General features: G+C 45.2%; 1 protein-coding gene across 5 annotated transcripts in view; it reads right to left on the bottom strand.

Moving 5' to 3' along the window:
* Positions 1-25,363, bottom strand: part of TMEM131L (transmembrane 131 like) — a 171,350-nt gene extending 145,987 nt beyond the window's left edge. For 3 of the 5 annotated variants that reach the window (XM_032148470.2, XM_058436836.1, XM_058436837.1), the window contains exons 1-3: positions 25,203-25,346; positions 24,467-24,537; positions 17,801-17,844 (exon numbers count right to left, since the gene is read on the bottom strand). In XM_032148470.2, the coding sequence (XP_032004361.1) occupies positions 17,801-17,844; positions 24,467-24,537; positions 25,203-25,326 (239 nt within the window). In that variant the 5' untranslated portion in view covers positions 25,327-25,346. Of the gene's footprint in view, positions 1-17,800; positions 17,845-24,466; positions 24,538-25,202 lie in introns of all 5 variants that reach the window. The other 2 variants (XM_032148459.2, XM_032148462.2) reach the window with 1 other exon arrangement.
* Between the last annotated feature and the right edge of the window lie 642 nt (positions 25,364-26,005).

The following is a 26,005-nucleotide window of genomic DNA, read 5'->3' as shown; positions in this document are numbered from 1 at the left end:
TCCATCTCAAAACACGGTTTTTCTCTTCTCTCTTTGTTTACCAGTTTCCTATTGCACTTACTTCCCACCTACTCTCTTCTCTTCTATTAGTCAATATTACAGGTGTTCAGCTCTCTAGGAACATGTCTTTCCTTCACCAGTTTCCCCTTTTATCCCCAATTCAAAAGTGGAAATAAAAAGAAAACGTTAGTGTGCATTTACGTGACAGGCCTTAAACTCAGCAAGAGATCAGGTTACTTGATATCTGTGTGTCCATAAAGCCTATTCCACATGCCACAAATGTATTTCTGACTTCGACACGGACAATACCCATATGACACATCTCTGAACGGGGTCTTGTTTCTGTGGTGCTTTTCTTTGGGTTTAGGCTCTTTTTCTTTTTTTTTGTTTTTTTTTTTTGAGACAGAGTCTCGCTCTATCGCCCAGGCTGGAGTGCAGTGGTGCAATCTCGGCTCACTGCAACCTCCACCTCCCGGGTTCACGCCATTCTCCTGCCTCAGCCTCCCAAGTAGCTGGGACTACAGGCCCATGTCACCAGACCTGGCTAATTTTTTTGTTTTTAGTAGAGATGGGGTTTCACCGTGTTAGCCAAGATGGTCTCGATCTCCTGACCTCATGATCCACCCGCCTCGGCCTCCCAAAGTGCTGGGATTACAGGCGTGAGCCACCGCACCTGGCTGCTCATTTTTTAATTCTAGAAGCTTTTGTTTCCAACAAGGAGCAACATAACTTTCATGGGCCCTTCAAGTACTCACAATAACTTTATGTTTACCCAAGTAAACAATTAGGAATAACCTCCCTCTCCTAACTATATGACCTGAAAGTGGTGAATTAATGAAACCCCTTCCCAGCTCCCTAAACATACTTTCAAATTAAAATAAGGCCTGAATTTACAGCCCAGGTTAAATGGATTAAAAGATTAAGGACTAAAGAGCAAGTGCTTTCTCCATCTCACTCTCACATTTCAACCTCAAATTACCCCAGCCCTCTAATGACTAGAGTAGTCACTGTAAAGGCGCCTAATTACCCACGAATTACACCAACTGTAACCAATTTCAGGACCTCAGATCAGATTTTCCCAAAACATGAATCTGCTAATTAAGTTACATGAAAGTCAAACTAACATGCAATTTGGATGTGACATTTATCCACCTGAAAGTAGACCTGTAAGTATTTCAATTCACAGTAACAGCAGCTATTCCTTATGGACAGCACTATTATACACTTAGAAAACTGCAGCTGAAATACATGGAAGCAGGAAGAGACTCATCTATGATTCAAGCATTTCCAGGAAACAACAAAAGGATTCTCCTGGCAAACCAACAGAATGGCCCATCAAGACCTGCTTAAGCCTGGGAATCGACTCGTGTTCATTTGCTAAGTTAAACTGATAATGAAACAAGTTTAAGATACTCACATACAGAGACACACCACAGCACACACAGCCTGGCACCAGTTACATTAGTCGCTTTTTTCTGAATTCTGACACAAGGAACGAGGTTTGATTTCATGGTTTTGCCTATCTGCTCATTATTAAATCTCCACACTTATTTTCCGCAAGAAAAATAAAATTGGGCCGAGCACAGTGGCTCACACCTGTAATTCCAGCACTTTGGGAGGCCAAGGCAGGTGGACCATGAGGTCAGGAGTTTGAGACCAGCCTGACCAACATGGTGAAACCCCATCTCTACTAAAAATACAAAAATTAGCTGGGCATGGTGGCACATACTTGTAACCCCAGCTACTCAGGGGGCTGAGGCAGGAGAATCGCTTGAACCTGGAAGGCAGAGGTTGCAGTGAACTGAGATCGCGCCACTGCACTCCAGCCTGAGTGAAACAGTGAGACTCTGTCTCAAAAAAAAAAAAAAAGAAAAAAGAAAAAAATACTTCTCCCCAGCACTCACAATCTTGTGAAAATAAAGAATTTTCCTTGGACGTGCTCCTACAGATACACAAAGAAATAATTCAGAAATAAAATCCATTCGACCAAAAGGCCAGGTTCAATGAGCTGGGAAGCGTGGGTTTTGCAGCTGCGGCTGGAGCCCAGGAGTCCAAAGCTGCCATAAACTGGTCCGTGCAGCTCTCAGGAAGGAAGCTTCACAGTGGATCGCTTCACACATCACCAGCCCAATACCAAAAAGGCATTTCTCAGGAGCCCTGGTGTTGGGGGAGGGCAAGGAAAACAAGTGAGAGACATTCACAAGGGCTCACAGACGAGTCTCACTGGGGACTATGTATTATGGGTTAAACTGTGTCTCCACCAACCCCAACATGATATGTCAAAGTCCTAACCCCAGTACCTCAGAATGTGACCTGACTTGGAAAAAGGGTTGGTGCAGATACAATTAGTTCAGATGAGGCCGGACTGGAGTAGGGTGGGCCTCTGCTTCAATATAACTGGTGTCCTTATACGACAGCCACGTGAAAGCACGGAGACACCCAGGGAGAGCGCTGTGCGGCAAGAGACTGGAGTGACGCAGCTGCAAGCCAAGAAACCCCACAGGCTGCCAGCGAGCCCGCAGAAGCTAGGAAGAGGCGAGGGCGGACTCCCCGAGGGTTTCAGAGGCAGCGTGGCCCTGCTGGCTTGACAGAGGACTTCCAGCCTCCGGACTGTGAGGAGAGAACACAATTCTGTTGTTCTAAAGCCACGCAGTTTGTGGCACTTCGTTGGACAGCCCTGGGAAATTAACACACCACACTTGAACTTGAGTTGCTTCCTGTTGCCCTACTCCATCCAGCCCCCTCAGCTGGCAAATGCTCCCACTCCACCACAACAGAGCCGCAGGGAATCCCCGAGCCTCTGTGTGGCTGGGGAGGCCCCTCTCCCCTGTAAGTGGCACACAACAGGCTGGGCTATCCCAGGCCCAGGCCCTTGTCCCAATTTTGTTCCTTCTCTCCAGGCTCCCGGCTGCCTCCTCTGGGCCCCGCCCTCACCAGGGCCTGGTCCCCACTCCTCCCACAGGCAGCCCTGGCCCTCCAGCTGCAGGACGGGGTGTGGAAGTCCCCTTGGGGTGGGCAGCGCCCCGTGCTGCTTCCGCCCACCCCAGTTTCTCACAGAATTTTTAGAACACTTCTTTCAGTTTTGCCTTAAGTAATATCCTTCCTCACGCCCCAACAACCCCACTCTCACACTGGTGCACTCGCGCACGCTCATTCTCTTACACACAACTCAGCCACAGGCCCACATGGTCTCTATCTCTCACACAAAACTCAGCCACAAACCCACAAGGGTCTCGGTCTGTCTCTCTCACACACACACACACGCACACAAAACTCAGCCACAGGTTCACCAGGGTCTCTCTCAACATGCACGCATACACACACACACCTCAGTCATAGGCTCACAAGAGTCTCTCTTGTCTCTCTCTCATACATACACAAACACACACACACACCTCAGCCACAGGACTACGAGGGTCTCTCTCCTTGTCCCTGTCTCCTCTCTGTCTCACACTCCCACACACACATACAGCTCAGCCACAGGCCCACCAGGGTGTCTCTCTCTGTCTCCCTCTCTCTCTCTCTCTCTCACACACACACACATACATGCCTGTTCAGCTCCACAGGGGCCTGGGCCAGGAGGCAGATCTGAGTACACACACCACCCTGTGCTGTGAGTGGCCACTCCCATCCAACAACTGAGACTTTTTGTTACTGGGCCAAGGTTTTCTGCCAAACTTACTTCCCTTATAATGAATGAATTCTCCCTGAGAAGGTTCCTCAGGCCTCCCCTGGAAGCTGACCTGCAATGGCCTAACCCACCTGTTTACCAGGCATGCCAGGACATATGAGACCCTGATAGGTGGACACCAAAGCTCAGCCTGGAACCCCACCCCCATGTGCATCATTGCAGCAGAACTTCTTCAGACACACTCGATCCACCAGCTAACACTCCATACCCTATGAAGAGAATACGTACGGATTCTAGGTTTGATAAAATCCCGGGCCAGTGGTGGTAAGTCAGGCTGAAAAGCAACCATCTCCCAATTTCCACCCACTGCTTTACCTACAAGACCATTTCTACCTCTCATTATTTAATCCTCTACAAAAAGTATATTTTGTAATGTGGTCCCTGAGCTGCCTCACCCTGGGCCAATGGTTCTCAAACTTGAGCATGCATCAGAGCCACCTGGAGGGCTTGTTAAAACAGATCTCTGGGCTCCTCCCCTAGAGCTTCTGATTCACAACAGGTCTCAGGTGGGGTCTGAGAACCCGCCAGTCTAGCGAGTTCCCAAGCGATGCTGATTTAGGTCCCTGGACCAGGCTTCGAGAAACACTGCCCTCGACTGCTCATTTCTCACTGAGCTCAGGTGACTCACTCAGCATAGCACACACTGCTGTCGGCCTTCCCACCACCCATTCCCTTCCTCCCACTTAGGCAAAGCCGGGTTGTGCTCCCTATGACTAAACCCTGCGGGACAGAGCTGATCACGTGGTTCCACCACTCCACAGGCGTGGGCGGGTGAGTGGTTCAAGGTGAGTGCAGACCCACCTGTAAGATGTGAAGGGGAAGTCTGCTGGGGAGTACTTGTGAGAAAGTAGCCAGGGGGTTCTTTTAACCTGCCTTTGGATGTTCAGGTGGGAGGCTGGGAGGCTGTGAAGCACACAGACCTCCTGCAAACATGAGGGGAGCTGCACAGCACACGGAGTCCAGCAGAACAGACAGGTCTGAAGAACCAGGCTCCCAGGTGCTGACACTAACCTGCTGACTAAACCAATCCAGAACCACCCTGCCTCCAGGCTTCTTGTTAAGTGACATCATGCATTCTTTATTGTTTGAGCTGGTTGAGTCAGGGTTTTGTTACTTGCTGCTGAAAATAATCCCAAAGCAAAGCAAGCTGACAGGACAGCTCCTCTAAAGGCAACCTCTCAGCACACATTACAATGGCATGTGTTCCACAAAGTAATCCCAAAATTTCAGATTTAAATTTTCCATATTTCAAAAGCTATGTAGCTGCATATCTGTGGATAATCCACACTCAGAATTAGCATAAAACTAAAGAAGTTATCTAGCATACAGTAAAATATTACTGAAGGACCAACCCTGGGTCTATCTTACACAAGTCATGCCCATTTTTTTCAGGGGTTTGCTAGGAACCATATAATACTAGGGCCTAATAAAGTATTCAGTTGCTTCCATCCGTTAATCTTGGACTTAGTCTCCTTCGCCAGACAGCTGTAGATCTAATTGGGAAAGTGGTTTTCCACTCCAAAGTAAACAAGTACGCACTTACAGAGAGAGTGCACATGTTCTGTCACTTCATAGCTCTATAACCTTCAACAAATTGTTTTACCTTGATGAACCTGTCTCCTCATCTATAAAATGGGAATACTACCACATATCCACCTGGTTACGTAAGGAAGATACATGTGAAAGCACTTTGTAAACCATAAGGTTTACACAAGGGCAATTACTTAAATCTAATTTTTATGGATTAAGTGGAGTAACATGACCTGATTTGAAGAAACAGGATTAATCACAATCCTAGAAGAATTACTCCACCAAAAATGCATACTACATACACCTGTCATAACTACCAATCGAACACTGTTTGGATTGTAATTCAAACAGAACCTCACCTACTGTAAATAATTTAGTGGCAGCAACATCCACAAGGTAGTTACAACCCTCAAAGTCAATGTTGTACAATGCACAATATCAATATGAATTATTTACTATATACATTTTACATGGTCCACTTGGCAGGCCACACACTATGACTATGCTTTTACTGAGGCTATTCTCTGGGATCCACCTTCAAAGGCAACAGTGGGTATCTGGGCACTTCACAGGGGGCAAATCATCTTTCCTACAGAAGAAGTTCAGTTTTAATCCAACAGGCATGTGTCATTTGGAGCCATGTTTTCCAAATAAAATACTTGAACAAACTGGGTAAAAACAATAGGGACTGGACAATGTTTCTCAAACTGGGATGTGTATATGTATGTTAGAGAAGGTAACGCAATGAATTAAATATGGCTACCTTCCTGAAACATAAATTGTACTAGAAGATTTTTGGAAAATAACAAAAAGGAATAAACAGTGAGTAGTATTTAAATTCTCAACAAATGTTAAATTTTTGTTTGTTTGTTTTGTTTTTTTAATGAGACAGAGTCTCCCTCTTTCGCCCAGGCCAAAGTGCAGTGGTGCTATCTCAGCTCACTGCAAGCTCCGCCTACTGGGTTCATGCCATTCTCCTGCCTCAGCCTCCCGAGTAGCTGAGATTACAGGCGCCCGCCACCACGCCCAGCTAATTTTTTGTATTTTTAGTAGAGACAGGGTTTCACTGTGTTAGCCAGGATGGTCTCGATCTCCTGACCTCGTGATCCGCCCACCTCAGCCTCCCAAAGTGCTGGGATTACAGGCGTGAGCCACTGCACCTGGCCTGAATTTTTTTTTTTTTTAATTTCCAAAGAATTTTCATGCTTACAGTAGACTTTAAAAACTACATCCCTATGGCCGGGCGCGGTGGCTCACGCCTGTAATCCCAGCACTTGGGGAGGCCGAGGTGGGCGGACCACGAGGTCAGGAGATCAAGACCATCCTGAGTAACATAGTGAAACCCCATCTCTACTAAAAATACAAAAAATTAGCCAGCGTGGTGGCAGGCACCTGTAGTCCCAGCTACTTGGGAGGCTGAGGCAGGAGAATGGCATGAATCCAGGAGGCGGAGCTTGCAGTGAGCTAAGATAGCACCACTGCACTCCAGCCTGGGCAGCAGAGCCAGACTCCGTCTCAAAAAAAAATAAAATAAAAATAATAAAAATAAAAACTACATCCCTACTATTTTGGGAGAAAACATTGAGAAAGACTACAATAAGCAAACAAGACTTTTTCTCATATCATTTATAAATTGGTTGCAAAGACAATGCTAAAACAATGATTCCAAAAACATATTAATTGGGCACCACACATCTGTGAAGGACTGCCTAGACTACCACAGCAATTATTTGTAACATGACAACATTCTTTTGTTTAATTGATTGGGGGGAAAAATTACTATTTACTTCAGGGTCATATTTCATATGTGGAAGACTAACAACAAACTAATACTTTGATGACAATTCACTTAAAACAAGTAACAAGCTCCCAGGAGACCCCATTATCTTAATATTGGTGTTCCTAGACAGAGAAGACTGCCTTGGGAAATTTCTCCTTTGAACCTGGAAACTCCAAGCTCTGCTACCTTCTTAAGCAATAAGAAGCTTAATATCACAACATATCCAGAACACCCTCACAGAATTATTACTGCTGCCAATGTTGGCATCCATCCAAAAAGTACTTTCATTTCTCACTGACCCACCATGACAAGTGAAGGCAATCTGAAGCACAATGCTCACTGCATAAGACAAGCCGAAATGTCAGCTTATACCTGACTCTAGCTATAAGCCTTCCTAAAGAAATGTAAGTTTGGTTCTCAACGGCAAAACACCCAAGTCTCTTCTCTTTCTTACACAGCAGTCCTTCACTCTTGCCTCAAACAAGCTTCTCATAGCCTTTTTTTTATTTTTAGAGACAGGGTCTCTCTGTCACCCAGGCTGGAGTGCAGTGGCAAAATTACAGCTCACGGCAACCTCAACCTCCTGGGCTCAAGTGAGCCTCAGCCTGCCGAGTAGCCGGGCCTATAGGTGCACATCACCACACCCCACTTTTTTGTTGTTTTGTTTTGTAGAGTCTCACTTTGTGACCCAGGCTGGTATCGAACTCCTGAGCTCAAGCCGATCCTCCCACCTCAGCCTCTCAAAGTGCTAGAGGCATGAGCCACCACACCCAGCCTCCTAAGTCTCTTCCTGGGTTGTTGGATTTGTCTAGCTCTTTCTTCAGAACGCACATCTTACTGAATGATTCCATGAAGTTATTTTACTGTTAAATATTATGACATGTAGCAATAAATAGTCAAGCCACTGAGTGGCATATGGAATGAAGCAAAGCTGATTCAGACTTTAGTGCTGAGTTAAACCACTTCTCCCAAAGGCAATCTCTAGTCTAAAAAGGAACACTGAGTTTCTGGAACTGCATCACTACATTTACGTATAATATCCAGCTTCCCCAGACCTTAATTCTACTTTTTTTGTTTCAGGAAAGTTCACATTAATGAAGTGTTTTGCCTATTTTTATTCTAGACTAACCCTTCAAGATTTTTTTTTTCAAAATTCTTAAAGAATTCTTTAATATGGAATTATTAAAGGTTCAAATAACCTTTCAATATAAATACAAAAATGAATACAAACCTCATCACCCTGGTGCTTGTAAAAACATGTTATCTAGGAGGAACTAAAAGTGTTTTTAGGGACTGGACACGATGGCTCACGCCTGTAATGCCAACACTTTAGAAGGCTGAGACAAGAGGACTGCTTGAGTTAGAGAACAGTGTGGGCAACATAGGAAGACCTCATCTCTACAAAAAACAAAATAAAAAAAATATTAGCCGGGCATGGTGACGTGCACCTGTAGCCCCAGCTACTGGGGAGGCTGAGGCAGGAGGACTACTCAAGCCCATGAGGTCCGGGCTGCAGTTCTCTATGACAGCACAGTTGAACTCCAGCCTGGGCAACAGAGCAAAACCCTATCTCAAAAAATAAATAAAAGTTTTTAGGAACTAAAAATTTCAATGAAAACCAAAATTAGTATTCTGATCCTACTGTACTATTTTTCTGATTTATTTCAACTGAAGGCTAAATAACTATATAAATAAGTGTCAAAAGCTTTGCTAAAAATTTCACAGTTTTTTCACCTAAAAAAAGGTTTCTGTGGCTTGAATACAATTTCAATATATACCAAGAACCCTCTTTAAAAATCTGTATCATATTAAGGAGAACACCTAAATTATGAGCTCTATAACAGTCAAAAAAATTACATTGTTATGGCTGCACAGACCATGGTTGAATGCATTCATTCTGCAAAGCTCCCAGGGCCCACAGGACCCTGTAGAAGGTACCATGAGGCTATACATGGATAGAGTGAATAACCCATCCTCTTTAAAAAAAACACACCAACTACAGAAACTCAGTATAAAAATACAGCCTCGGCCAGGCATGGTGGTGTACACCTGTAATCCCAGCAATTTGGGAGGCCGAGGCAGGCAGATGATGAGGTCAAGAGATGAAGACCATCTAGGCAACATGGTGAAACCCTATCTCTACTAAAAATACAAAAAAAAAGCTGGGCGTGGTGGTGCCTGCCTGTAGTCCCAGCTACTCAGGAGGCTGAGGCAGGAGAATCCCTTGAACCTGGGAGACAGAGGTTGCAGTGAGCCGAGATTGCACCACTGCACTCCAGCCTGGTGGCACAGGGAGACTCCGTCTCAAAAATAATAATAGTAATAATACAGTCTCTGGGCCAGGCGCAGTGGCTTACACCTGTAATCCCAGCACTTTGTGAGGCTAAGCCAGGTGGATCACTTGAGCCCAGGAGTTCGAGACAAGACTGTGCAACAAGGTGAAACCCCAACTCTACAAAAAAATACAAAAATTAGCCAGCCGTGGTGGCAGGCGACTGTGGTCCCAGCTACTCAAGAGGCTGAGGTGGGAGGATCCCTTAAGCCCAGGAGGCGGAGGTTGCAGTGAGCTGAGATGATGCCACTGCACTACAGCCTAGGTGACAGAGTGAGACCCTGTCTCAAAAAATAAAACTAAAAGAATACAGCCTCTAACACAAATACTAGTCCTGTTATTTCAGTGGCAAATATGGTTTGCAGGCTTGAACATGGAGGATGTGCAAAACATAACAAGTAATCAATTTAAAAGGTTTAAATGTAAAAGCATGAGCTTGCATTCCTTCTGCAGCTCTTCACCCAGTTGTCAGCCCTTCACCCATTCCTTCAGCTCTTCACCCAGGTGTCAGGTATGAGGTTAGGTGCTACGGAGACAGGTGCATGAGACTCAGAAACTTAGGTACCCTGAGAAAGGTAATTTCCAAACAGGAGTAATGGCCTTGTGCTAAGGTAAGTGCCAAGGTGCTATGGAAAGCAGGATGGAGGGAGATGGCTGGGGAAGAGAAGAATGTTTTGGCAAAAAAAGAGAGCCCAGGTGAATGACCAGAAAGTGAGACTGGAGGAAGAGGCTGAAGAGGCCTCAATCCCCAAAGGGCTTCTACATCACTGATGCCATGCTCAGGACCCTGCACTTCATCCCCAAGGTAGTGCAGTCCATAAAAGGCTGTTCTTCAAAGGGATGACAGGAAAAGGATGTAGGACAGACAGACATGAGGAGAACAGGATGGGGTGGCTACAGAATAGAGACAGGAGACCACGTGAAGACTCAACCACACCTCTGGACGGCAGGCACAGGAAATGGGGACAGCGAGAGGCCCAGGAGCTCAGTTCAGGACACAGTAATTTTGTGGCACCTGCAAGCTAAAGGAGAACTCTGGGGAGAAGGTACGATCCATGTTCAACTTCCTTCTATATAGAGAGTTTATAAAAAGCCAACAGAGCAACAAATATATACACTGCTATGGAGCCAAAAAAAAATTTTTTTTTTAATTTTTTTAAAGCCAACAGAACAGGCCAGGTCACCTAGGGAGATGAAAGGATGGGAAGACAGGAAGCTCCCCAGTGGAACCCTGGGGAGATACTTCAGGTTAAAAAATGTGAGATCCTATAAACAGGGAAGGAACTTCCATTTCTTTTTTTTTTTTTTTTTTTTGAGACGGAGTCTTGCTGTCACCCAGGCTGGAGTGCAGTGGCGCGATCTCAGCTCACTGCAACCTCTGCCTCCCGGGTTCACGCCATTCTCCTGCCTCAGCCTCCCAAGCAGCTGGGACCACAGGGGCCCACCACCACGCCCGGCTATTTTTTTGTATTTTCAGTAGAGATGGGGTTTCACCGTGTTAGCCATTTTTGAGACGGAGTCTTGCTGTCACCCAGGCTGGAGTGCAGTGGCGCGATCTCAGCTCACTGCAACCTCCACCTCCTGAGTTCAAGCATTTCTCCTGCCTCAGCCTCCCGAGTAGCTGGGACTACAGGCTCGTGCTTCCACGCCCGGCTTATTTTTGTTTTTTTGTTTGTTTGTTTTCTTTTGAGACAGAGTCTCGCTCTGTCGCCCAGGCTGGAGTACAGTGGCGCGATCTCGGCTCGCTGCAAGCTCCGCCTCCTGGATTCACGCCATTCTCCTGCCTCAGCATCCCGAGCAGCTGGGACTACAGGCGCCCGCCACCACACCCAGCTAATTTTTTATATTTTTAGTAGAGACGGGGTTTCACCGTGTTAGCCAGGATGGTCTCGATCTCCTGACCTCCTGATCCACCCACCTCAGCCTCCCAAAGTGCTAGGATTACACGCGTGAGCCACCGCGCCCGGCCTATTTTTGTATTTTTAGTAGAGACGGTGTTTCACTATTTCGGCCAGGCTGGTCTCCTGATGTCAGGTGATCCGCCTGCCCTGGCCTCCCACAGTCCTGGGATTACAGGCATGAGCCACTGTGCCCAGCCCCGAACTTCCATTTCTGAATAACAAAGAAAAGTGAGAAGTAGTTCCACTCCCTGTGGGGGCTCTCAGATCCTTCACTGCCAAAAGCGAGTGTCCCCAAAGATTAAGTCGTTCTTGTCTGCAATTATATCTTCCAGTATGTTGCTGACAGGACAATGAGATTCTCTTCATGTTCTGGCTCCCAAGATCCACCTTTCACTGGTGTTAAAACTGTTTCAGAAGAACACATTTTGCTGCTGTTACTACTAATCAGATAAAAGTACATTTTAAAAACAAAAAACTACCAAAAAAAAAAAAACTTTCATAGACATTGTACCTAGGCAGTATTTATGATTTTTATAAGCATTTTAAAACCTGAATATACTACTCATACACTGTCAACGCTTAAACTTTTGCTATTCAAATATAACTCAAAAAACCGCTTACCAGAGAGAGATATACACGGAGAGCCAGACTTGCTTCCCAGGGCATTCAATTCTAGTAAGAGCTGAAGTCAGTTCCCCTTTGCTCTCATCACTGAATTCCCAAAAACGATCTTTCTCAGCAAAGGAACATATTACTGTTGATATTTGAGAATACCCAGGGAAAAATGGGGATGAAGAGGAAAGAGGGAAGAATGTTTCTCAAATATTGCTTTTTTGGCTTTTGACCAAATACAATTACATAGCATCCACAGAAGATGAAGGCAGGATAACATAAACAAAATCTTCAATGAGGCCAATTACCCTGAAAGCTTTCCCAGACTTTGAGGTAACAGGCAAGCTGCTCTAGGAAGCCTCCTGCCCAGAATTCACACTGGTCCCGTTCCAGCCCCACCTTGGGCAGTCTTGCCAGTAAAACAGAGACCTCCTCACTCTTTAGATTCTTTCTGTCCAGTGACAGACATCAGTGCTTCCTTTACATTTGGGGAACATGCTAAGACTGTCTTACAGTCAAATTATTTCTCAAGTCCCAAGTTAGTAGTGACTCCTCTGTATGGGTTCTTAAGAGACAATGCATTCATTTTGTGGAACTGATAAATAGTGCTTCTATTAACTTTAAGTCTACCTGACCATCATTAAGCTGGTATCGTGGGGTAGTTATTAAAATTAAAATCATAATAAAGTTTGAAAAATGTGTAAACAAATGTTAACAACTTCATAAATAAGATTAAGGATAAATGACATTAAAACAGCAGGGCAAACCTAATATTGGATTATAAACCAAAGTATAAATATCCATGAGCTCACAAGATATAAATAAATGAGAACTGACAAATCTCCCATACAGAATTTCACATAATTTGTGTCGGTGAAGCTCAACTTCACTTAATGACTTGCCTCCAAAAAGGACATTAGGGAAAAACTAGTGAAAGGTGAATAAAGTGTGGACTTTAGCTCACAGTAAGATACTAATGTTGGTTTCTCGTGACAAGTGTACCACAGTAATATAAGACATTAGCATTAGGGTTAACTGGGTGAGGGGTATACAGGACGTCTCTGTACTATCTTTGTAATTTTTCTATAAATTTAAATCTACTCTAAAGCAAAAGTTTTCAAAGTAGCAAGAAATAAGGTGGGTTTTGGGGAAGTTACAAAATTAAGAAGGCAGAATGTAAATGAATAGTAAGTACGTAGGTGACTAATTTACCAATCACAGAACATTACACTGACAGAGCTAATTCTTAGAGACAGCTTCAGAATCTGCATCTTCAAAAAATGGACAAAAAGGTTTTTAAAAGCAGCATCCCACCCACATCGTGATCATTTCTTCACACACGAGGAACAGACCTCAACCCAAAAAAAGCCAAAATAAACAAAGAGGTTTACAAGTCAAGTTTTTAAAAAGTAGAGGTAAAACAGCAAAATACTGGAATATTTAATATCAGGAAGATAAAACATATAAATCAAGGTTGATCAGACTGTGAACTATGATATACTGGGTTTTAAAATGAATCCAGACAGGGACAGGAGATTGGAGGTTGATGGCTGAAGGGTAAGGCACTTCTTTTGGGAAGACAAAATGTTCTTCTAAAATTGATTGTAGCAAGAGTTATACAACTCTGAATATGCTGAAAACCAACTGTGCACTTTAAATGGGTGAATTATATGCTATGTGAACAACATTGTCAATCAAGCTATTACCAAAAAATAAATAAAGCCAGTAGGTGATACAAGAAAATGCAATAGAAAATAGAATACATTGCAGGCAACAAGAGTGAGTACTATTTTCTGACACTTTAATTCATTTTTATAAATAAAAAAGTACACAGATTATACACATGTATATATTCATACATCCATATATATGCTTGCAAGTACACAGGCATGATGTAAAAATTTTTTTTTATATAAGTCATCATCAAAAAGGACACTGTTCTCCCTCATTCCCACATCTTTCATTCTGATAATCTGATGCTGTGTGAAAAGACCAATAAGGACAAAATCTACGAATACCTTAAAGTTTGATTTTTGAAAAAACTGGCAAAAAGAAAGAAACTAGTTCTAAATAATAAGAATGAAAAGAACTGCATCTACAAAAGAAAACAAATACAAAGGCACGTGCAACACAGCTCTCTATGGGCTGCGCACACCCACCTGGGTCTGCAGCCCTGGCCTCCGAGCTCCAGAGTAGTATCAACTCTCTACCTGCCATCTCCCTGTAGACGTGTCATATCAAGTCTGAGATTCCTAGGAGGCAGCCGAACACAGTTCCTGATTCCTTCCCGCTAAATCCTTTCCCGGCACAGTCATCACCATCTCTCCAGACATTTAAGCCAAAATCTAGATGCTCTCTCTCCATGATTTCTCTCTCCCTCACACTCCACAACAAATTCAACAAGTAAAGGATCTGTCCCGCCTCAAGAATATATCTCAAAATGTTCCATTTCCCTCCATCCACTTCCAACCCCCTGCCCTGATATCAACATTCCTCAATTTTTCTTGCTCCCATACACCCAAAAAGGATGTTTAAGTTGTGTCACATTTACAATTGTGGGCGTTTACCAGCTGTAAAAATGTAATCTCTGCCACACTGTACGTACTGGCATTTTTAATAAAACTCACAATCCCTTTTTAAAATAAGTTCAATGGAATCTAAACACCACTGAAATGATATCTACCATTATCCATTTTTTTAATACAAAAATAAACTTCATGGCTGGATATTTTATGTTGTTCCTTTTCCTCCATGAACTCATTTCTATTCCATGTCACCCAAGGAATTTTTTGTTTTGTTTTGTTTTTGTTTTTGTTTTTTTTTGAGATGGAATCTGTCTCCCAGGCTGGAGTGCAGTGGTGCGATCTCTGCTCACTGCAAGCTCCGCCTCCCGGGTTTCATGCCATTCTCCTGCCTCAGCCTCCCGAGTAGCTGGGACTATAGGTGCCCGCCACCACACCTGGCTAATATTTTGTGTATTTAGTAGAGACGGGGTTTCACTGTGTTATCCAGGATGGTCTTGATCACCTGACCTCATGATCCGCCCGCCTCGGCTTCCCAAAGTGCTGGGATTACAGGCGTGAGCCACTGCGCCTGGCCCTACCCAAGGAATTTTAACTGAATGTATATTTATGTTCAAAGCCTTCTGCTACAAGACTATAAATATAAATTGAAATTTCAGGTTTTTAAAACATTTTTCCTCTGACCATAGGGTCTAAATATTAAATTTTTTTCTTCTGAATTAAGTTATCAATTCAGGCCAGGCGTGGTGGCTCATGCCTGTAATAACAGCACTCTGAGAGGCTGAGGCCGGTGGATAACCTGAGGTTAGGAGTTCAAGACCAGCCTGGCCAACATGGTGAAACCTCATCTCTACTAAAAATACAAAAATTAGCCGGGCGTGAGGGTGTGCACCTGCAATCCCAGCTACTCAGGAAGCTGAGGCAGGAGAATCACTTGAACTCAGGAAGGGGAGGTTGCAGCGGGCCGAAATCACACCACTGCACTCCAGCCTGGGCAACAGAGTGAGACACTATTTCCAAAAACAAAAAAAGTTATCAATACAATTTGTATTAGTACAGTCGAATCCCTGAGGGATTGGTTCCAGGACGTCTCAAGAATATCAAATTCTGAAGATGCTTGAGTCCCTGATATAAAATGGCATACAGTATTTGCATATAACCTATGCACATCCTCCTGTATACTTTAAATCATCTCTAGATTACTAATAATACCTAATACAATGTGAATGCTATGTAAATAGTTTTTATACTGTATTAAGGAATAATGACAAGAAAAACTCTGTACGTATTCAGTACAGATACTTTTTTTTTTTTCTGAGTATTTTCGATCCAGTTTGTTGAATCCACGAATGCGGAAGTCACAGATACAGAGGGCCGACTGCATACAATTGATCAAACCAACAAGTTTTACAAATTTTGATAGATAATTAAACATAGAAAGTAAAATCTTATTGAAAATGTATCCTTTAATGAGATGAACAGAGCTGTTTTCCCCGCAACTGGTTCATGTGGACATTACCTACTACTAGAATGAGACAGGTTTTTTATCCACTTAATCCTTTCTTTTTTAACTTTTTTAAATGTAAGTACTGAAAAAGCTTGTAAGTACTGAAACAGCTTTATTACAGCACTGTCTGTATATTCTCTAAACTACCTCACAGTGTTTCATCTAAAAATCACACAGTGAACCATCATTAAAAGTAACTTGAAGGCCGGATGCGGTGGCTCACGCCCGTAATCCCAGCACTTTGGGAGGCTGAGGTGGGAGGATCATGAGGTCAGGAGATCAAGACCATCCTGGCTAACATGGTGAAACCCCGTCTCTACTAAAAATACAAAAAATTAGCCGGGCGTGGTGGCGGACACCTGTAGTCCCAGCTACTCAGGAGGCTGAGGCAGGAGAATGGCATGAACCCAGGAGGCGGAGCTTGCAGTGAGCCGAGATCACGCCACTGCACTCCAGCCTGGGCAACAGAGCAAGACTCCGTCTCAAAAAAATAAAAAATAAAAAAAAAAGTAACTTGAATGATCTATCAGTTGTCAAATTCATTGGGTCCTCCTTCAATTTTACTAAAAGCAATGATCTGAAAACCACCAAAGTTACTAAAGAATTTGTCATCTAATCAGAGTGGATCACTTTTTCCTAACAAACACCAATATTTCAAATTGCCTCTTTGCCCAAGATGAAGCCAACAGCAGGATTGGGGCTGGGTGAAAGATACAGCTTTCTTTTGTAAAGTGGAGAAATGAGATTGTGAAAGCAGAGGTAGAAAATGGTAACTTACAACTCAGATCAGCTTTAGGAGATACCTACACCCTGGGGATCTGGAAGCCTAGTCCTTGCAAGTTATCCTCCTACTTATACACCACTTACAGTGTCTTCGTGTACCTCTAAGGGACCCAGTTTGACAAGTGGCCAAGACTGCCCCATGGTATTCTCTTAAAAATGGAATTCACAGGACCGAGTGCAGTGGCTCATGCCTGTAATCCCAGCACTATGGGAGGCCAAGGCGAGCAGATCACTTGAGGTCAGGAGTTCGAGACCAGCCTGGGCCAGCATGGAGAAACCCCGCCTCTACTAAAAATACAAAAATTAGCCAGGCATGGTGGCACATGCCTATAATCCCAGCTACTTGAAAGGCTGAGGCAGGAGAATTGCTTGAACCCAGGAGGCGGAGGTTGCAGTGAACCAAGATCATACCACTGTATTCCAGTCCCCTGGTTAAAATTCTTTAACAATTCATACCACACTTAAAAACAAAACCCAAATTCCTTACTGCGACTTCTAAAGGCCTACATACCTTATCTCACCATCCTACAAACCACACTGGCCTTCTCCAAGTTCCTGGATCGCCGGCAGGGCTTCCAGCCTTAGGGCCTTTGCACCTCCATTCCCTCTGACCAAAGCACCGTTCCCGCTGCTGTGTGGCTGCTCCTGTTTCCTCCAGGCTTCAGCTGGAATGTCACCTCCTAAAAGGAGCCTCACCTGACCACCCTATCCACCTCATTATTCTCTACCACAGGAAACTAATTCTTGATAGCTCTTGTCATAAGCATAATTATTTTACTTACAGTAAAGTCTTACTTGCCCACTACATGAAACAGAGGTCTTGTTTGTGTTTCATGTTCAGCACCCAGCACGGTGCCTGGCACTCAGTAGATGTTTATAAACAAGAGGGAGGGCACAAGCACATCAAGGAAAAAGTGAAATTGGTGAGTGGCGAAGGAGGGGCTATTTCTAATAGCTTTCTACACAACCTTATTTTAAAACAAAGTCGTATTAACGTATTAGAGGGTACAGATATGACAAATGCTAAAGAGAAACAGGTACTACTAAATACATAAACATGGACATATGCTGAGACTTCAGAGAGCACCCAAAGTGGGCAGGGACATTCAGCATGCAGGTTTCCACCCCCATTTTTTCCTTACCTCTGTTCTTGAGAAGGCTCCTCCAGACCCTCTTCAGAATCACCCTATTGAAAAAGAACATGTGTTAACCGTTGTTTTTGTTTGTTTGTTTGTCTTTGAGACAGAGTCTCGCTCTGTCACCCAGGCTGGAGTACAATGGCAGGGTCTCGGCTCACTGCAACCTCCGCCTCCTGGGTTCAAGCAATTCTCCTGCCTCAGCCTCCCGAGGAGCTGGGACTATAGGCACGTGCCACCACACCTGGCTAATGTTTGTATTTTTAGTAGAAACAGGGTTTCACTGTGTTGGCCAGGCTGGTCTCGAACTCCTGACCTTGTGATCCACCCGCCTCGGCCTCCCAAAGTGCTAGGATTACAGGCTTGAGCCACTGTGCCCAGCCACCCCTGGGCAAATCTTATAGTCATCTTGCACTGCTCTCCTCCCTTCACCTCCTACCAGAAAGACCTACCCACTCATGGGAAACCCAGTTCCTACCTGTCCTTTCTTCCAACACAGCAGCCCACACCACCAGTAGCCCTGGCTGTATTAGAAGACAAACACAGCTTTCTCCTCTGCCTGCAGACTGCTGCCTGCAACCATCCTGTGCACCACTGCACTCTGTGCAGCACAGACCAGTCTCCTCACATCACTCACTCCTTATCACCCGTATCACACAGTAAGGACCCAGCACTCAATGTCATCACGTCAGTCCCTGCTCAAGAATCTACGATGGCTCCCTCCAACTGGTCAGATGCACACCAAGCTCTTCAATAGCATGCAGCACTGTCCCACATAGGCCCTGACACACCCAGCCCTACCCCTACCAACCACATTTTAAATTGGAGCGGCAGGCACCTGGGCTCCAATTTAAAATGTCCGAGGGAAAACGCTGAACTTCACTGTCTACCAGGCGAGGCTCTGAGCTAGGCCCCAGGCACACACTTGCTGTTGCATATCTCTAAGGCCTTCCTTGTCACTAAGCCTTAGCTGACCTCTCCAAAGTGGGGTGACTCTTCTCTCAGTTCCCATTTTCAGCACTTGACTGTGGTTCCAGGGTATTACCAGTATTACTATTGCCAACCACAAAGGGCTGGGACAAAAGCATGTAATCCCCCAACTGCCTCTTGGGAAGTGCCTCAGGGCCTTTGCACTGGCTGTTCTCTCTCACCACTTTCAAAGATTGGCTCAAATATTGTCCTTTCAGAGTGGTACACTTTGACCTCTTAAAACCGCAATCACATCACCACCCCACATTGCCACCACGCAACATGTATGCCCTTCGAACAGACTAAATTACTTCAAATTTATTCTCTGTCTTGTTTACTGTCTATCTCTATGCTTCCATTAAGACTGCAAGCATCACAAGGGCAGGTGTTTTGGTTTCTTTTTTTTTTTTGTCTACTGTAACATCCTTGACACCTAAAGCACTGCTTGGCCTGCCGTACGTGCTCAATAAACATCTGCAGAGCTAAGTACAAGCCAGCTGTTTCTCAACTACATGTGGATATGACTATTATAGGAACTTCACTAAGCAACTTTTTCTAAATCAGAATAGAACGTGATATGCTTTCCCCTCAGACATAGAAACTTTACCACCATAATAGTGTTTTTCTGGTCAAACTGTACTGAAACTCACACAACATACGTAATGACTAAAAACATGGGCTCTATAGTTAAACACTTACTGGTTTAACATCCTAGCACTGTCACTTTCTTATTACCTTGAGCAAAGTAATTTCGCTGTTCTGTGCCTCAATTTCATCATCTGTAAACTTCATAGTCTTTAGTGTGTTAATGAGTTAATACTCATAAAGCATTTAAATGATGCCAGAAGTGCCCAACCCATGTTAGTTATTATTTTTTAATGTTGATAGAAGTTGATTCAACCAAAAATAAATCTGTATGAGAAAAAGATTACCAAATACTGGTCAATGATTCACTGGAGCAAGATGCTATTACATAACAGAGTACCTGTGATAACAAAAACTCGGAATCTCAGTGTATCATTTCCTGTTTCACTTTCTACCAATTTCCGTTATCTACACTCTCTGACTTAAGATGCGGGAAAATAAACTTGATATTTTTAAAGGCAGATTCTTTCTTATTCATCACTGTATCTCTGGGGACCTAACTGGGCCCGCCCCAAAGGTCTATCTTTGCTAAACGAACAAATAAGGGCAGTGGAGCACTGAGCCTGCCCAGCCCTGCCCAGCACCAACATGATTCTGTATCAGGTAACGGCTGCTCCTACTCAGCACCTGTCCCTGGTTCCCAAACCTGCTAACCAAAGGGCATCAGGAGTGAGCCTTCTCTTCTCAAAAAAGTCTGGATGGATTGAAAGAACAGATTCTAGACTGCCCTTCTTGCAGCTAGAACTGATTTTTAAAAATGTGATTGTCAAACAATACTAGGAAATCAATATTTAAGGCATTCCACCTGTTACCTGCAGACTTAGCCAACCTCATAAATAGGAGAACTGGGCAAGACACTGACAACTGCCTCTCCTGCACTAGGACGACTTCATGGGCAGTACTGAATGTCTACTGTTTGCAGGACTATATACTGTATATTGCTGTGGCCACAGCAGGGCACCAACCCTTAGCAGCCCAGCCCCTCAAAGGAGAACACAGTTAAGGCAACAAGGCATGCACAAGACAAAGGAGAAAAACGAAGACATGGGCCGGGCGCGGTGACTCACACCTGTAATCTCAGCACTTTGGGAGGCCAAGGCAGGCAGATCACAAGGTCAGGAGTTCAAGATCAGCCTGACCAACATGGTGAAACCCAGTCTCTACTAAAAATACAAAAATTAGCCGGGCGTGGTGGCGCATGCCTGTAATCCCAGCTACTCAGGAGGCTCAGGCAGGAGAATCACTTGAACCCGGGAGGCGGAGGTTGCAGTGAGCCAAGATTACGTCATTGCACTCCAGCCTAGGCAACAAGAGCAACACTCAGTCTCAAAAAAAAAAAAAAAAAAAAAAAAAAAAAAAAAAAAGAACAAACCAAAAAAACCGAAGACACTACAAGAAACTCAAAGAGGGAGAAATGATGACAATGCCACTGCAGGGCAGGAGTCAGGAAGGACAGGCCCTGAATGACCAGCGGGGCTGTTGCATTCATTAATTCAACAGATACGTGTTGGACATGCTTGGCCAAGGGTCGGGCTGGAGTGGGTGTCCCAGAGGACTGACACGGAAGGCCCTGCAGGGCAGAGCAGGTCAGGTGGACATCACCTATGCATGCATCACATGGAATCGCAGTTTCTGACTTCGAAGGCAAAGAAGGTACACAAAGCCGTATCCCGCATACACCCAATTACTTCTTGAAAATAAGCTAATGAAACACCTGTTTGGTTTCCACACCATCACCACTTCGCATTCAGTGTGTTGAAGTACAGTCAGAGCAGGGGAAAATTTCTGTAAATCTAAGAATAAAATCACATATATTTTTCCTCCTTCCTCTCATGATCACCATGGATACACAGTTTGTATGTTCCTACACCAAATGATTTTATGACATGAGAGTATATAACAAAAAGATATGAATAGTACAACTTTACAATCATAGAGCACACAATAGTGCTGAGTTATCTGTACTATTCAGACCTTTCAAAACAAGAAAGCCGTTCATGCTCTCCTATGACCAAGTCTACCAGTCAGCTCAGGGACCACTAAAATAATAGGTAAGCTACAGTAGGTGCTCACTAAGTTCCAGGCACGTAATCTTCTCAAAGTCTTCTGAAACCAGCACCATAATTCCCCAGACTTTGCAGATAAGAAAACGGGACAAACAGGTGAATTTATGGAGCTAAAAAGGGATAGAGCTGAGACTCAAACCCAGGAGACCTGGCCAGAGGTTCTGACAGTTTACAACAATTTAGTTGTCGTATTTGGTTTTACTAATGGTAAGTTAGTCTTGATCACTTAGAGACCCGTCGTTTAAAAAAAAAAAAAAAAAAGACCTAATCAACAGGAGACATGTCCAAAATAAATAACTATACAAACAGTGTTGGCAAATATGTTACTGTGGGTTTTTTTGTTTGTTTGTTTGTTTTTCAAGACGGAGTTTTGCTCTTATTGCCCAGGCTGGAGTGCTTCGGTGCGATCTCAGCTCACTGCAACCTCCGCCTCCCAGGTTCAAGCAATTCTCCTGCCTCAGCCTCCCAAGCAGCTGGGATTACAGGCATGCGCCACCATGCCCGGCTAATTTTGCATTTTTAGTAGAGATGGGGTTTCTCCATGTTGGTCAGACTGGTCTCAAACTCCTGACCTCAGGTGATCCACCCCTCTCAGCCTTCCAAAGTGTTGGGATTACAGACGTGAGCCACCAGCCTGGCCAGTATTTTATTTAATGCCACATCCTCTAAAGTTCCTGTTTCATCTACTACTGACAAATCTTAGCCTCTGAAGCCATCTTTCAGTCTTACTGCATGGAAGAAACCCAATGTACTGGTTAATTAAGCAGAAAACCCTCAAATTTAAATAACACCTATAAATAGTCTCTTTTCAACAGACTCCGTTTGACACGAGGGAATTTTTGCTGAAAAAATTCAAAATACTTTGAAAATAATTCATTTAAAATAACTTTCTTCAAAACTCTCTGTAGCTTATGAGATACATATATACACACACACACACGTGTGTGTGTGTGTGTGTGTGTGTGTGTGTATCTCCCTTACCCTTGGCCCAGGTATAAGCAGGGCAAGATAGTTTCTAAAAGGTATACATAGAGACATAGATGAAGTACTTAGAAAATTATTTTGAATACCAGTTTCACTTTCATTATAGCTTTGATTAAAATAACTTAGCTATAAATCCCTCTATACTGATTATCCCAGACAGCTTCTGAATTCTGACATCTATTATCAAAACAAATTGTATTATACAAATAAACCAGAAATTAAGAAATGTATAAAATAACTTTTGAGCCCATAAATAAAATAATCACTTAGGCCTTGACATTTCCATCTCTGAGCACACCTACTAAATCTTCAGCTAACGCTCTAACAAATGAGAGTATATAATACTCGACTCAGTCATCTATAATTTACTTTCCTTTTAGTCTGGGTTGGCTTCCAACACTAGCCAGTAAGAGGTAGAAACTATAATTGAGCAAAAATGCAAATACATATACATAGATATACACCAGTGCTTCTCAACCAGGGCAATTTTGCAATGTCTGGAAACATTTTTAGTTGTCAAAATCAGGAGGGGGTGGGGGAGAGGGGGAAGCAGCAGTGAGTGCCACTGGCATCTAGTGGGTAGAGGCAAGGGATGCTAACTGCTCAACATCTCACAGTGCACAGGACAGCCCCCACAACAAAGAACTCTCTAGCCCAAAATGTTACCAGTGCCACTGTGGAACAACTCTGATACACGAAAACATAATTTCTAATAAATACATCGCGTTAAATGTCGTTCTCGCAGTAGGAATACGATGGATTTCTATTTTTTTTTTTTTTATCTTTCTGTATCTTCCAAACCTTCAAAAACACATATGTATATTATTTAAAATCGGAGAAAAAAATCCATTTGGGAATACATTTTTAGGAGAAGGAAAAACTATCTGCTCCTCATCCTGATGGGGCCTTTTCTCAAAAGACCTGTCTCATTCAGGCTGCTGGCCTTCAAGGACGGTCCAGGAAAATTCTCCTCTAAAATCACCTCTCCTGCCTTGAAGCTGTTATTCATTAGCCCTGATCAAAATGAATATTCCAAATATCTCAAAACCAGCACTCTGAATGTTTCACATAGGAGGGAGAAAACTGAAATGTAAAACTGGACAGCCTCTCCGGTAAAGTTATAGCTAGACATCCTGTTTTTCTAAACAGCCGCAAGACACAACACAGAATTAAGTGCTGCCACCAACGCGGGAAGTAATCAACATCTTAAAAAGTACTGCACACAAGCTGAATATTTCCTTATAATTCAAGCCACTCCCACCTAAAAATATGCATTTTGGATCACTACCGTTACTGGTGAAAGGCAGTCAACAATATTATATTTAAATGTGCACACTTCACAGTCAATGGGAATTTCTTGTAAAAGATAAAGATAAAAGCTTTGCAGTACTATTATCTGTTGCAGCAACAAACCCTCTATGATGCTACGGATTCCCAATAAAATGTCAGTAATTATTTTTCTACATGCAATCATCATATCATATAGAGAAAAAAACCTGAAATTCAAGTTCTTAAGTGGGTGCATTTTAACAAGAATTAAGGGCACTTGGAGAAAATCCAAGATGACAATCCTTTAAAGTCACATCTTCATCCCAAAGCTACTTAACGCTAATGGCAAATACCACTCTAACATTTATGAAATCAATACTCCTGTTGTCCTCAACCTCTTAGCCACTTGCCATCCACACAGCACCAGCTCACTTAGGGAACAGTGTGCACCCAGGACACCCACGGCCGAGCAGACCGCTGGCCGCGTCCCTGCTGAGGTGGCCTGGGTTCCCACCTTCTGAACTTGGGGCCGGCCTGACTCACGCCCTGTCACATGGCGTGGGAGGAGCTGGGAAGGCCACCGTTGCCAGGTGTTCAGGCTCGGCCCCTAACGTTTATTTGCCTTGCAAAGTGGCCCGAACGCCTGTGCCGCTTGGACAGGGGGTGGGGAGGACCGGCGGCCTCCCCGCCTCTCCTCCCTCGTACACCCACAGCCGCCCTGTCACCTGGTCGTCCTCACCTGAGTGGGCAGCAGGAGTTCCCCTTCTTCTGCCTGCCACAGCTCCACCACGTTCGGCAAGGGCTCAATCGCTGCAGGAACACCAAAAAATACACCACATTTGTAATGCACGCTAAAGAAACGCTTCCTGTTTCCCCTATCGTCCCTCCGTGCCCCCCGCCTCACCACAACACGTCTCTTTTTCCTCCTAGGAACAGAGGCCATCCGAGGGGCGAGCCAAGGATAAAAATACAATGGGCGGGGTGTGAGCCGGCGGCCCCTCGGACGCGAAGGCGACAGCGTGCAGGCTCGGGGTGCTCGTGCTGGCGGGGGACGAAGTGGAGTGAAGACACCCCACGAGGCACTCCGGGCTCCGCAGCCCGAGCATCTGGAGTGTGGACCCTGGGCGGCCAGGCTCGGGGGAACAAAGCTGCAGGAAGCCGGGCCGCGGCGGGGCACCCGCGCGCGCCACACAAAGCGGGGGCTGCGCCCGCGCACAAAGGCTCCAGGGCGCGAGCGGCTAGCGGTCCCCAAGCCCCGCGACTGCCCCGCTCTCCAGCTGTACCGGGCAGAGGGGCGCGGGAGGGGACGCTGTGGTCAGAAAATGTTATCAGCGGAGAATTGCAACAGCTTTCCTTCCTCCTTCTGCCCCTTTCCCTTTCCTCCCCTCGCCCTCTTATAGATTTCAGCAGTTCCCTACAAGAAAGAGCGGGGGCGGGGTGGAGAGGCAGAGCTAGCCCAGAGGCGCAAGGCTGACCTTGTCCCTGAGCCCCTCCCGGGCGACAGCAGGGCAGCAGGACCTGGAAGACGCCCAGCAGGAGGTTCACGGCCGCGGCGGTGCGGCAGTAGCAGCCGGGCTGCGGGCGTCGGAGCCCCGCCATGCTGGTGCTCGCGCTCCTCTCCGGTGCTCACCGCGCTAGCCACTAGCTCGCTGGCGCCCCAGCTGCCTCGCCCCGGGCCCGCCCCCGTGCCGCCCCGCCCCGCCCGGCGCCACCCCCGCCGCCGCCGCAGCTGCTGCAGCTCCAGCCCCGGGCGCGCCGCTTGCTCTGAGCGCGTGTGCGCCGCAGATAGGGAGGGACGGAACGCGGCGGGGTGCGGGGGAAAGTGGACAATGCTAACCCGCGGGCGCCCCGCCCCGGCGCGGAGCACACGGCCGCGGGCCCGTTCCGCAGCGTGCACTCTGCGGGGCCCGGGCGCTTTCCTCGGCTGAGACGGGGTCGCTTAGAGCTGTCCGCGGGGCTAGCGGCCCACTTTTGCCAAGTGCGTTTTCATGAACTTTTGGGTGGTTGCCGCTTTGTTGAGGCGCTTGCGCCACGGTCGAGAGAGATTACCCTCGAGGGAAGAGGTGGCGTGGAGGTGGGAACGAGGAGTCGCCAAGCGAGAGGCCTTGGACACAGGATATTAGTGGAAATAATGCAGTGGTTGTCAGGAAACGCGAGTGCAGCCACATGGCCACTGCCAGTTATGCAGCGAGGATATCCGGTGGCTGCAAAGTCTGTAATTTAGAATAAAAAGAGCTCTCCCAAAACCCGAGAGGCAGACCTCAGCGCCGCGTGGCGG

This window comes from Hylobates moloch, unplaced genomic scaffold (genome assembly GCF_009828535.3).
Source record: "Hylobates moloch isolate HMO894 unplaced genomic scaffold, HMol_V3 SCAFFOLD_3, whole genome shotgun sequence".
NCBI lineage: Eukaryota > Metazoa > Chordata > Mammalia > Primates > Hylobatidae > Hylobates > Hylobates moloch.
This window is presented reverse-complemented; position numbering and strand designations above follow the sequence as displayed.